This window comes from Grammomys surdaster, unplaced genomic scaffold, assembly GCF_004785775.1.
Source record: "Grammomys surdaster isolate TR1022 unplaced genomic scaffold, NIH_TR_1.0 261855, whole genome shotgun sequence".
In the NCBI taxonomy this organism is placed as follows: Eukaryota; Metazoa; Chordata; class Mammalia; order Rodentia; family Muridae; genus Grammomys; species Grammomys surdaster.
The window spans coordinates 24,317-38,593 of record NW_021625041.1 but is presented as its reverse complement, the minus strand read 5'-3'; the positions used below and the strand labels follow the sequence as shown (position 1 = coordinate 38,593).

Sequence of the window (14,277 nt, the reverse complement as noted above, 5' to 3'; positions counted from 1 at the left end):
ACACCCTGCCTCCTTGGCTCTGGGATCCCAAGTCCCACCACACACCCTGCCTCCTTGGCTCTGAGATCCTGACCCCACCCCACACCCTGCCTCCTTGGGTCTGAGAGCTCTCCTCTAAACAGTAGTAAGAATGATAGCCAGCTTTTGTACCACCATGAGATTGAAAAGTTTTACTTGAAGCTGTTGTACATCAGGAACTGTCCACGTGGCACAGAGACTTGGGAAATAGTATTGACATGATAGTATCTTATTGGGACTATCTCCTATCACTAAATGCTAGATTGAGAAAAAGTTAGGGGAGCCATAGTTGGCTTTATTTAGTTCTCCAATTCTGATTTTATGCAATCTTCTTATGTTATGGGTAGTCTATAGGAATGCTTAATTGTGTAAGTACTTTAAAAACTGCTTTACTGTTGATATTCTTATTTGGAGTCAAGATCTCAGTCCATAGCCAGGCTGGCTTTGAACTTAGCATTCTCCTGAGTGCTAGGATTAAAGGCATGTATATGTCCCACGCCTGGCTGACAAGTGCTGTTTGGTTAAAAGCTTTTCTGAGTGTAAGTTGCTGGTTGGTGATGGTCTTTTACCAGGAATTGTAAAGGTTCGAGATACATGTTGATCTTTTTAAACTTTTAAGTCCAAACTGCATTTGTGTTTCTGATATGCTTGTATTATACATGAAGCTAAACAGGGAGGAGGAAAAGGTAGAAGAGTTAGAGGATGTATTTTTAAAACTAAGACCAGTGGTTAGCATTGAATTCATGCTATAGAAAAACTCGAAGTCGAGATCATCCTGCCTCAGTCTCCCTATTGCTAGGATTACAGGCCTGAACAGTCCCAGTTTGCAGGCCATAGTTGTTTTATTTATTTGTTTGTTTATTTATTTATTTATTTATTTATTTATTTATTGTGTGTGTGTGTGTGTATGGTGCTAGGGATTGAAACCAGGCACTGTATTTCCTATGAGGCACTGTATTTCTAAGTGTCTTCCCCAGTACCCTATAAGTCATAGTTTAAAAAAGATTTATTGCTATTTTGTGTGCACATGTGCCTGTATGTTTCTGTATGTGTATATGTGTACATGCCTTAATGTATGTATGGTGCAGCATGTGGGTGCCTAAAGAGTCTAGAAGAGAGTATTAAATCTTCAGGTAGTGGGTAATACGTGGGTCCTGGGACTTGACCCTGGGAAATGAGCCTGGGCCTCTGGAAGGTGTAACAAATGCTGTTACCCACTGAACCTTCTCTCTAGCCTTGTAGGCCACCACCCAACTCCTCCTTCTCTTCTTCTTCTTCTTCCTCCTCCCCTCTTCTTCCCCCTCTCTCTCCAGATTTACTTTTGTTCTGTGTGTATGGCTGTTTTGCCTGTAGATTATGTTTGTGTACCCAATGTTTGTTGTGCCCTCGGAGGTCAGAAGAAGGTGTTGAATCCTCTGGAACTGAAGTTAACAGACATGCTGTTAGCCATGTAGGCTCTGGGAACTGAACCCAGGTTCTATGGATGAGCAGCCAGTGCTCTTAACTCCTGAGTTATCTCTCCAGCCACCTTACATATTCTAATGAATGTGTCTTGCAGTTATTGCATTTGAAAATAAAGAATTACAACAGAAGGAAATACATTTTTTAAAAATTAGTCTGCAAGGTGAATTAGTCTTCAATAATATACTGGCTGAAAATTATGTAAGTATTCCAGGATTTTGTTCAGTAAAATCGCATTTCTGTCTGCTAATGGAGGCATGGTGAATGATGGGGACCACCAACAGATACACTAGCTGTTGGTTCTGGTCTTTTCCTTAGCCTTCCACCTATAGTATTGTGGATGTTCTTCCCATAATAAGAAAGCAAAGGCCAAGTGTGGTCATTTAGTACCTGACATGGGAGGGCAGTTACAAAATACCATGAGGATGATTTGCTACTCATACTTGAATTTCAAAAAATGCATAGTAGAGCCATATATTTAAATTCTTCATGTGTATGTGGGAAGGCATGCATGCATGATCTGGGTATGGAGGTCAGAGAGCAATTAGAGTTGGTTCTCTCCACCTGTGGATGGGTTCTGGCAGGCCCAACTCAGGTTGCCAGACTTTCATGGCAAGAGCCTTTACCCAGGAAGCCATCTTGCTGGTCTCTAGAGTCAAGTATTTTTAACTAGATTTCCAATATTAAGTGTAATGATGGAGTGGAAGAGTTTATGGAGGAAAAAAGGGTGAGGGCTCATGCCAATTAGAAACACAGAGCAGGAGGAAAAAGGGATGAGTGGTAAAGTACCTATGTGTGTGCACATGAGCACGAGTGTGTATGTGTGTGTTTTTCTGTGTATATGTGTGTGTGTGCATGTGTGATCAAAATATATATGAAAATATTACAACGAAACCTGTTATGTATAATTGATATTTCCTAAGAAAACAAAATTAAACAAAATGTATTAAAATGCCCCATATAACTGAAAATAGACATGAGAAGATTCAATAAACAAGTCAACAAATAACCTTTGTTAGTTTGTTGTCTAGAGGTGAAAAAATATAGCTTTTAAAATTAAACTTTATCAATGAAAGATGGAAGAATATTGATGTATTTGTTATCTATATCTGAGTTGAACACTATACTTTGGGAAAGAATTAAAGCATTAGAAGCTTACTGTTTAGCGTAAAAACAAGACTATCAAAAAAACAAAACAAACAAAAAAAGCCAGGCTTGGTGACCCATGTACACTTAGCACTCAGGAGTCAGAGGCAGGTGGAATTCTATGAAGTCAAGGCTAGCCTGGTCTACAAAGAGTCCAGGATAGCCAGGAGTATTACACAGAGAAACCCTGTCTTGAAAAAAAAAGACCAGCCAATCAACTAACCAACCAAAGAACAACAGCAACAAAACCTAAGCCACACCAAAACAAAAAGCACCCAAGACTCTGTTAAAGGAGCAAGTAATAACCTCTCCTTATGCAGATTACTATGTATTGAATTCATTTAGCTGAGTTGGTTTGGTTTTTGAATTGGAGTTTAACAAATATAAATTCAGTAATACTTGCTTCTGTTTCTGGTCTGTTACAGGAGAAATAGATGCCAATAACTGTAAACATATATCAAGAGAAGAGGAAGAGGCAGGGGAACTGGAAACCAGCCCTGTAGGTTCTCTGGCAGACATGCCGTTTGCTGCTGTAGACATCCAAGATGACGGTGGAGGTAAGTTCTGTATTCAAACACAAATGTTTAGATGCCCAGACACTACATTTAGTTATATACATTTCATCTTTAAGTTATTTCATTTTACACAAGTGTCATGCTTTTGAGTGCTAACAGTTAGTTATCTGGTACTTTGTTGTCCGAACTGCCACAGATAATATTAAGGCATGGCTCACAAAATTTTGGACCGGATAATTCTGTGGTTACTTCTGAAAGTCACGGACCTGGCAGATCATTTTGTGGTTTACAACAATCCACTTTAATTCTCTAGAACCACCTGTGATTTCAGGGCCTACACCTTCATGTAATAAACGGTTAGTGGCGTTTGGGTGTATATAGGCCCTTAGCTGTGCATTGATCAGGTTCATCTATCTGTTGATGAACCAGAGACGCAGAATCAGTTCAGTTCAGTCAGTCCCTTAGAGCTCCGTCTACAAACTTTATGAAACCAATACTTGATTGAAACATCAGACTAGAAATTTCATGTCATTGTGAAAACAGAACTACCATATTGACAGGAACTCTGTCCTCTAGCAAGGTGACACATTTCTGTTACTCAGGAGCAGGAGATGAAACCTGTCCACTGTCCAGCTGTCGGCACTTCTGATCTGTCCATGTCTTACTCATATTTAGTATATCTGAACAGCTTACAGTAGGTGTGAGTAATGAGCTACTTCCGGAATCCCAGAAAGCAAACAGTGTTCTGTATCCTCAGTAGTCTGACTGTTGATGGAGAAGGTCCTTGACCACTGTATACCAAGAAGAAGAACTGAGGTGCATTTGTGGCCTCTGTTCTCTTCATGCTTTCAAAAGGATGTCTGCTTCTGCTCAGGATGGGCCTCAGGAAGGATGGCCCTTTATGTAAGCAGTATCTCCATCCCCAACCTCGCCTCTCTCACTGTCTCGTTACCAGAGCAACACTGTCTGTCCATGTAAAATGGGGTGTAGGCCAGTCTACAGAAATCTGTTTGTGACTATGGAGTATTACACCACTCTTTGATATTATAAGTCTTAGGAGGTTCAAAGACCATTTAAGTGTTAGCCTACATTTCAAACCACAGAATGGGAGCTTTCTTCTGTGGGAAGATAGCTTTCAGATTCTAAGCTCCAGTTTAATGCATGGACCCTGTGGAATAAGGGGAGAAACAGAACCATGGTTTCAGTTTCGATTACTGAATCTTCTTCTTGTGTGACTTTGGTCATTGAAAGTGTGTAAGTGGGACTTTAACTGTAAAAAGAATGCAGATTTTAATTTCTTCTTACTTTCCTCATTATTATTATTATTATTATTTTTTTTTGTTTTTTTTTGTTTTGTTTTTCGAGACAAGGTTTCTCTGTGTAGCCCTGGCTGTCCTGGAACTCACTCTGTAGACCAGGCTGGCCTCAAACTCAGAAATCCGCCTGCCTCTGCCTCCCAAGTGCTGGGACTAAAGGTGTGCGCCACCACCACCCAGCTACTTTCCTCATTATGATACTCTACAGGTCAAAGGTCAAATGTGTATAAGACAGGGGTTAAAATATAGCAATGTATAATTGTTATTTTATAAAACCTCTCTTTATGTGTGTGTGTGTGTGTGTGTGTGTGTGTACAGTTGTATGTGTTGGTGCATGTGTACATGAGGAGAATGAACGATGACCTTGAGTGTCTCCTTTAATCCCTTTCTGTCTTGTTTGTTTTTGAGACAGTCTCTCCTAGATCCTGCAGCAAACTGTTTGAGGAGGACATCTTGAAAGTCTTGACAGAGAAAACACTCTTCCTGACATTTTAGATGATGTCTCTTGTAGTGACAGTTTTGGCATTTTGGTTTCTTTAAAAAACAGAAATATTGTAAGAATATGTTTTCATTTTAATCCCAGGTGTAGAATGTGGGGCTGCTTCAGATTGTCCACAATGGCTGACCATAATTTGCCTCATGCTCTAGCAAGGGTGTGATTCTGCCAATGGCAGATAGTTTGTGCAATTATGTGATAGTTGGAATTGTAGGGACTTTTTAGAGGGTACATAAATGCTAGGGCCCCAAGGGATAGGGTGGGTTGTGGTTGTTGGATGGTTGCTATTGGTTATTGTTGGCTATTCGTTAAGTAGTCACATGCAAGAAGAAACAAGAAGAAATTAGATATCCTGACAGCAAAGATTAAACTTGCCCCAAGAAACTCAATGCTGATGCCCCTCCCCCCATCCTTTATTCTCTCCTATGTAGTGTTAGAGGCTTGAAGGGGTAGAAGAGAAGGAGTGAAGAAGGGTAGAAGAAAGAAGAACCCACAAAGTAGCCAAAGACAGCTACAGTCTCTCATTGTACAGACTCATCTATACTGGATCTGCCTGGCAGAAATGGGGTTTTGCATTTTTAGGGGTACTTTAGGTAAGAGGATATTTCGCTAGAAATATATAGGAATATTAAATGTTCTCAAATAGTATAGTCAAATATAACAATGTTAGATACATTTAGGGTCATTCACCAGAACACAGAGATAGATAGATAAATAAACCATCAATGTATACATGAAACAGAACCTGGACATGGTGAGGAGATAAAGCAGCCCAGATCACAACTGTGTCTGTTGGTTAGGCGTGTTCCAGCAGACAAACATAACTTGAGAGAGGACATACCAGGACTCGGGTGTGTTTCTTCTCTCTATAAGAGAAGTGCACTATGGCTTAATTGATTAGAAATACAGGAAGCTTCCCAGAAAATGTTTTGTGGTTTTGCTGTTTGTCTCTGACAGTGGAGTGGGTGTTAGCATGGGAGAGTCATTTTGCTGATGGGATTAGCCCAGTCTGCTTCCCACAGAAGACGGGCAGAGCTTTAGTTTCACTGATTGTTGTTATGTGAGATTGTCAATTCCTAACAACCAAGCAACATTTTAAAAATTACATTATTTATTTGTGTGAATGTATATGTATGTTTGTAGATATGTATATGTGTGAGTGTGTGCATGCCAGAACACATGTATGGAGGTCAGAGGACAGCTTGAGGGAATTAGTTCTTTCTCTCCACTATTTAGGTCCTGGGAATTGAACCCACATCATCAGGCTTGGTGGCAAGCACCCTTACCTCCTGAGCCATCTTGACAGCCCTCAAACTACACTTAAATCAAGATAAAGAAAACATTTGAGAGTTGGTTTTTAGTTACATGAGTTTCCTAAATGTGAAACTCACTTCTATAGAAATTACTAATTTTTATTTTATGTTCTCAAAATTTGTTGTGTTTATATGTATGTATGTTTTAAGACAAGGTCTCACGGGGCTCAGAGTGGTCTCGTAACTATTATTCCGCTAGGACTGCCCTTGAACTTCTCCTCTTGCCCCTATAAGCACTGGCAATGTAAACTTGCACCATCATGCTGGGTGGGCTTCCTCACACAGAGTTCTAATATAATTATTAGAGATTTTCGAGGTAGAAGAAATTATCATTTCATTACCTATTAACTAGTTAAGTTATATTTATACATTTTAAAAAAAAATCAAGCAAAATTCATCTAAAATTCTTGTATAGAAAACATTGTATTTTAGTACATACAGATATCAGTGATTATTCTTTGTCAGTTAAAAAGAGATACATTATATAGTCCTTTATATCTGTGTCCTTTATATAGTTAATTGGAAAGGTGAGTACCACATACAGAAATGTGTCTTGCATAATACATGGATAAGTTCTGAGAATTGTTTTATTGGGCTATTTTTGTTTATGTTGTGTACATCACAAGGAATGTGGCAGACTAAGAGGGCTGTGACATTTTAGTATCTTAAATTTATTTACTTTTTTAAGATAGTGACTCCATGTTTAGCCTAAGTTGGCCTTGAGCTCAGAGTAGCCCTCCTGCCTCAGCCTTCCCAAGTGCTGGAATTACAGCTGTGCATACATACTCCCAGCCTACTTGAAAGAATTTTTTTTTTTTCTGCTTAAATAACGAGAGAGGAGATACCAAAACAAACTCTAATTCATTCTCAGCATTTTAATTAAGAGCAAGTGTGAAAACAAACCACAATAACAGATGGAACACTTAATTAATTTCTCTTCTAATTTACCCCTTTGTAATTTTGGAGGAATAAATAGAATTGAGGAAAAAAATTAGATTTACTTAAGATGACTTGTGGTGCTTTTGTTAAAAAAAAAAAAAAAACAAAACAGAAACAAAAACCTACAGTTGAGAGAGTACCAGCCTTTGTCAATGACATCGAGTTTATCAGCGCATAGTAAATGGCTACTGAAGTCATTATGAACATTAACAAGTATAATAAATTAGTTTTATGGGTTTACAAGCTGTACTTCCACGGATGACGTTTTGCTAACTGGTAAAATTACTATAAATAATATGATGAATGATCCAGGGCACATGGCCAAAGATTTCTGCATTTTGGGACCTCAAGTCACCAACCTTTAATATTTTTATCCATAAGCTAGATGGTTATATTAATCTTTGGTTTTTATCTTTTCATGTGTAAGCAAGTAAAAGAAATATCAGCAAATTGTCTTTCAGGACACAGATGTGATCCCAGAGCTGGAAGGAAAATGAAGCTGGGGTGAGACAGCAGAGAGATACTCTGTTCTGATAAACGGTGTAAACACCGGAAGACAGACTCTCTGCAAACGGGAGGCAGCGTGGCGGACAGTGGCCCAGTGTCATGGTTGCCAGTGTCAACAGGATGCTGGAGTAAGGGGACAGAACGGCAAACACACTACAGGGTTGGAAAGTTGTCCCATGTGCATACAAGAGAGTACTGTTTACAATAATTCTCTGATTTTTCCAGAGGTAACTGAGTTGCCATTTTAATTTTTCCTTTTGGAATCATTATGAACTGATTGATTTGATTGCATTTGATGTAATTTACACTACTAAGTTTATTATTCAGTTTGATGCTCAAATGATCTTACCATTAGCCAATGGAAAGATTATAAATTGACATGACAGCCTGTCTTACATGATTCCACTTGCTACCCTTTAGATCATGAATGTCCACAGTGGCCCATGTATTAGGTCACCAGTGATGCTGCAGGTGGTGGGACATTGTGCCAGGAGGAAGTGGGGTTAGCAGGAGGAAGTTAGGACATAGAGAATGGATGAAATAAACACAAAGGAGCCAGCCAATGATTTACTTCCCTAGTGGTAGAAAGATTATGATTTCAGATGTAGTGGCTAATATCTATAATTCTGAATTTGAGGGGCTAAGAAAAGGGGATTGGTTTATATAGTCGACCCTTCCACAAAACCAAACCAAACCAAACAAAGCAAAACAAAGCAAAAACAATGGAAAACAAAATGAAAACAAAACCCTTTGACACATGGTAGAGGTGTTAGTGGTGCCTTAAGGCATAAATCTATCTGACCTACGTTTTAAATAAAGTAGTATTGGGATTCAGCTGTATCCTTTTGTTGTTCTGTCAGAATTAGATAGCTGAAACATGGAGCCTGTGGTCTGTGAAGCCTGAACTGTTTATGATTACATGCTTTATGGAAGTGCTTGCTGACTCTTGCTTTATCTTTGAAAATGGCAGTTACACAGTATTGCTGTTTATTACAGATACTACACATCTTCTTCCATTTTAAGCTGGGTTATCATTGTTTAAATGTGCGAGACGCTTTCTCTCTCTCTCTCTGTTCTCCTCTAGTCCCTGATGCACCTCAAGGAAACCCAAAGAGAAACAAAGAAAATAGAGGTGACGGGAATGATCACGTGAAGAAGAGGAAGAAGGCCAAAAAGGATTATCAGCCCAACTATTTCCTGTCCATTCCAATCACCAACAAAAAGGTCAGGTTTCTCAAGAACCTATGTTTACTATGAGGTTTTATTCTAAACCATTTTTAAAGAATATTAAGTGTTTGTCAGCTCACTTGCTTTGTGGTTCTAGTAATACTTGATAGTATTTTAGAAGGACTGTGTGAGGAAACTTCCCATTTAAGTTATAGAAAGTTGTTTATATAATAGTTTTGAGAAATATTACTTAGACCATCATAGTTGATGATAACAGGGCCAAATGGAGCCAGGCCATTAGGAGACCAATTGGTAGACATCTGGAGTGACTTCCCTGAAGACATGTATGTTGGGACTTCGACCAGACAAGAAGCCAGGTTTTGTGTTTTGATTTGTTACTTTACTATTCCTCTAGAGGATCCTCCAGTATGTTTAGATATGAGGGTAATCAGGCTGTGATATCTTTTACCCCACTGTCTTGATGTAAAAGCCATACTCACAAGGACCATGTCAGGAGCCTCTCCAAAGCCTTGCTCAGCGTATACGAGGAGCCTTTAGAATCTGAGAGCAGTGACCTCATGGGAAAAGAGGATTGGACGTCTCTTTGAGGACAGGAAATGGCTTCTTGCTGCATAGTCCTTCACATGATGAGGGTCATTGGAACGTCATTTCTTTAAGCATTCCTCGTGGCTGTGTAGGCTGCGTATCCCTTACTCAGAATGCTTGAGACCAGGGCTCTGACACGTTTTGGATTAGTTTGGATTTGGACTGATAGGGTGTTCATATGCACATGATGAATCTTGGCAGGAGGTCCACATCTGAATAAGGAATGCATTTGCTTTTCCTGCTTGCCTTCTTCCTGTATCCTGAAGATAACTTAATACATTATATCTAGTATGCCTGGGTCTTGACCACAGTTTATCCAATGACATCAGATGTGAAAATTTTTCTTGCATTGTGTTTTAGATTTGGGGCATTTTAGGCAATTTAGGTTTAGAAATTTGGATTAGGAACACTCAACCTGTACCAACCTAAGATTTCATGTTAAACTCAGTATGAATTTATTAAAAATATGAAAAAAATCAATGTTGCATAAACAGTAGAAAATGGGACCAGCCAGTACATTTGTACTAAGAAAATTATTGAAAATTATTGTATTGAAAATTATTTTTGGGCCGGGCGGTGGTGGCGCACGCCTTTAATCCCAGCACTTGGGAGGCAGAGGCAGGTGGATTTCTGAGTTCAAGGCCAGCCTGGTCTACAGAGTGAGTTCCAGGACAGCCAGGGCTACACAGAGAAACCCTGTCTCGAAAAAAAACAAAAAAAACAAAAAAAAGAAAATTATTTTTGCTGCTACCTCATAACTGTAATTTTGCTACTGTTATGAATCATAATATAACATTTATATTCTCTTAAGAGAGAAAAATATAATAGTGTATTAACCTAAACTCTGAAGCAGCTACATGGGAATGAATGAGTAGTTCATTCACAAGACAGCCTTCCTCTGTCTTAGCCTAAGGTTAAGCAGATCTGAATCTGATTGTGAGTGACATATACTCTCTAACTATCCCAGCAGTTCCCATCCTGTATCTCATGACCCCTTAGGGGGTTAAACAGCCCTCTCACAAGGTTCTAAGACCACTGGAAAACATAAATATTTATATTATGATTCATAACAGTAGCAAAATTACAGTTATGAGGTAGCAGCAAAAATAATTTTATGGTTATGGGTAACATGAGGAACTGTATTAAAGGGTTGCAGTGGCCGGGCAGTGGTGGCACACACCTTTAATCCCAGCACTTGGGAGGCAGAGGCAGGCGGATTTCTGAGTTCGAGGCCAGCCTGGTCTACAGAGTGAGTTCCAGGACAGCCAGGGCTGTCTCGAAACCCTGTCTCGAAAAAACCAAAAAAAAAAAAAAAAAAAAAAAAAAGGTTGCAGTGTTAGGAAGATTGAGAACCACTGGACCAGGCTCTCCATTAGTGTTGCTGAGGATCCAACCCAGGGCCATATATTTGCCAGTCAACTGCTCAACCACAAAGTTAGACCCCCAGCCCTGCTAAGGATCTTCAGTCAAATACATAATACATAATACATAATACATAATGCATAATACATACATACATACATACATACATACATACAAACCAACCAACCAACCAACCAACCAACCAACCAACCGTGTTTTGTTGGGTCATTCTAGGAAATAACCCTGTCTTTGAGTCAGGGTCTAGCTAGAGAGAAGATGCAATAATAAGAAAAAAATGACTGCAGATTTCCATTCTGCCTTCACTAGCAGTAAGGTAGTCCTTGGAAATGTTTAGGTGATTCACAGCTTAGAGTATACGCAAATGTACACCATCTGTAGATGCTAGTATGTTGTCTGGATTGGTTTTCTCTTGCTTTAGGACTATACACACATGGTCATTAGGCAGGAGCAGGATGAGAACTTCTGAGTGGGCAGCTGCACGTAAGCCAGGCCCTGAGGTAGGCAGCTGGAGTGACTTCCCTGAGGACGCGTGACTTTATGGCTAGAAGGGAGGTCAGGTTTTTGTTTGTCTGTTTGTTTTGATATGTTGCTTACACATAATTCCACTAAAGTGTCAATGTGTTTCGCTGTGAGGGTGATCAGACTGTGACATCTGTCACCCCAGATGGCTCGGCAGGTGTCCCTTCCTCTCTCACCGCTTCAACTGTGTCCCTTCCAAAGCTGTGTAGTTGGTAAAAAGAAAGATCTTCCCTAGCAGAGGAGAGCCAGTCTTTGTCAAGGGTATATGAGTAGCCTGCACATCCCTGCTTGCACCTCCAAGCAAGCATGATTGATGTGCACGTCTGTGCTTTAACTGGGTGGTTCGTTTTATTGATTGATTGTACTCGTGACTGATACTAGAGGGCCTGATAGTGTTAGGCACATGCTCTAACACTAAACCACACCCCCAGCATTCCTCTTACTTTTCCATTGAGGGAGGGCCTTACTCAATTGTCTAGGCTGGCCTTGGGCCAGTGATCTCTCTGCTTCAGCCTCCTGAGTAGCTGGGATTACAGGCCTGGGTCCAGCAGGCAATTGTGTTTAGAGTTCTCCCTTCATGCTTCTGTTTTTTGGACCCATCCTAGGGCATCTCTGTTCTCTTGCTGTCAATGCTTGACTCCTCCTCTTCCAGTGAGGGTTGTTGGGGGCATGTGGTAGGATGTAGTACATGAAACAGGGGACCACTGTAATAAGGTAGCGAAGCTCTTTCCATCCTCACTAGGATTTGGTCCACAGGGGATGTGGGAGGAAGGATGATGGAGTCCTGTACGGCTTGGATTTCACAGACCTGGTAACCTGCCACTACCTTATAAATGCTACTGGGTCAGGTGACTAGATTATTAGTTTCAGCTTCTTCAGGGCACAGTGCTAACCTTGAGTGCTCATTTTCCAGGCCCTGTGCTGAACACACCAGTCACCTGCTTGTTTCAAGCTTTCCCCATTGACATCAGGGTAGAGCTGTATTCCTGACTCAGTTCTTCAAAGACTTGGCTGTTCTGTTCTTCTCCACCTCCGTCCCTTCTGTCTGAGTCTCTCTTGCCTTCTTGACCTGGTCACCTTCCTATTCTAACCCAATCCTTTAGTTAAAGGTCTATAGATTCTGGTTGTCACATGTCACTCTTGCAGCTTGTTTCCCCCACAGTGTGTCTGCTGTCGTTCTCCATGTCTAGACTGGTGCTCTCTGGGAGTAGGTGCATGCATCTGCATACACAGACCGGGTACCCACTGTCATTTCAGAGATCCTTAGAGCATCTCCACCATACCTAGCCCTAGTCAGAACTCCCTTTTCTTTAAGCATGGTGCTGAGGATTAAACCTAGGTCCACACATTATGATAAGGAAATGTTTCAGTTCCAGCCCCCAAAGCCTTAAAAATACCAATACTTATTTCATAACGTAATAGCAATAGTAAATTTTTTTTAGATGGGGTAGGGTGATTTATGGCCGTGGGAAATGCAGCGTAATTTAACCCTGCTGTTTTGGGGGACTTAGGGAGCAGTAAGTTTTTCAAATTTACGCAGGACTATGGAAGAATACTGTGAGCATTAGATAGGAATAGGACTTTATGTATCAGATCTTTTGCTAAGCGCCTTTCTGTTTGTTTTAAAGTATCTAATTAACGTTCATGACGCTGGGTAGGAAGGCCTGGGAAAGAAGGCCCATTTGCCACATTGTTTCAATGGAAGAATATCTTCCAAGTTCCAGTTTAGTGACCTGCAAACAGGCTCTTGGAAGCCAGGACATTCACAATGAGTTGCTCTACTTTTGGCCTCAGCTTCTTGGCACCTAGTTTTAAAGAAAAAAGAAAGCATTCAGAATTATAGGCCTTTTCTATTTTAAATGTGTTTTTAGTAGTTTGGAATTCTTTATTATGGAAATATTTCATATTTTTAAGAAATTAGATTAGAAAATAAATTAGAATTGCAGCAAGTTAATATGCATAGCATAACATAGGAGTATGTGTTTTGCAGTTAACATGTAATTATATATTAATTTAAAAGAAGAAAAATTGGTGGCTTATAGTAACACTTGTTTTAATGGCTACGACTATAAATTATTTATCTGGCTGTTGCTCATCTGTGGTTTTATGTGCTTTCATTTGAGAGGTAATCTTGTTGGCTGTCTCTGTAACAAAATATCTGAGATTGACTCTTGTCTTCCTTGATTGGCTTGACTTTTGTGCCTCCTGGGAGACCCAAAATCCTCTTCATGCATGGAGCCTGTGGTGGAGAAAAACTGCTTTCCTCCTGGCAAAAGAAAGAGGTTTGAACTGGGATACAAAAATGCCTTCAAGGCTACTTCCCCAGTGATCCAGTGACAGGTCACTAGGCTCTCAAAGTGTCACTGCTCCGAAGCTCCACCCTGGGCACTAAGCCGCTAACATAGGGGCCTGGGGGACATTCAGGATCTAAACCATTGCAAACACATCAGCACTGAAAGACTCTCAAGGACTGTCAGAAGCTGCTGAAAAGAGGAAGAACTAAGTTTTAAATAAGTTCTTTTTGCATGTTAATGGACACATTTCCTTCAGGACTTTTAGAAGTGTTTGGTGCTGTGGTTCTTCATTTTGTAATAACCAAAGTTGCTACTCTTAATGCAAGGATGGAAGACTAGCGAAGTCAGCCTTACAGTAGTAAAGTATTTGAAATCTTCTTATCTTAAACATTTGGTAAAGAATACCTTGGTTTGAGGCCTAATTTTTTTATTTTTATTCCAGTACTACAAACAGTTTTCATTCATGGTTGTTAACAGGCAAGAAAAAATGAGAGTATTTAGTGTGTTCTCTCTCTCTCTCTCTCTCTCTCTCTCTCTCTCTCTCTCTCTCTCTCTCTTTCTCTCCCTCCCTCCCTCCCTCCCTCCCTCCCTCCCTCC

The 14,277-nt window shown here is 40.1% G+C and overlaps 1 protein-coding gene across 1 annotated transcript in view; it reads left to right on the top strand.

Moving 5' to 3' along the window:
* Positions 1–3,057: 3,057 nt before the first annotated feature.
* LOC114616077 (A-kinase anchor protein 7 isoforms delta and gamma-like) overlaps positions 3,058–14,277 on the top strand; it is a gene marked incomplete at its 3' end in the record, with an annotated part of 19,646 nt that continues 8,426 nt past the window's right edge. Inside the window, exons 1-2 of the mRNA XM_028761614.1 lie at positions 3,058–3,182; positions 8,796–8,935. Coding sequence (XP_028617447.1) covers positions 3,143–3,182; positions 8,796–8,935 — 180 coding nt within the window. The remainder of the gene's footprint in view (positions 3,183–8,795; positions 8,936–14,277) is intronic.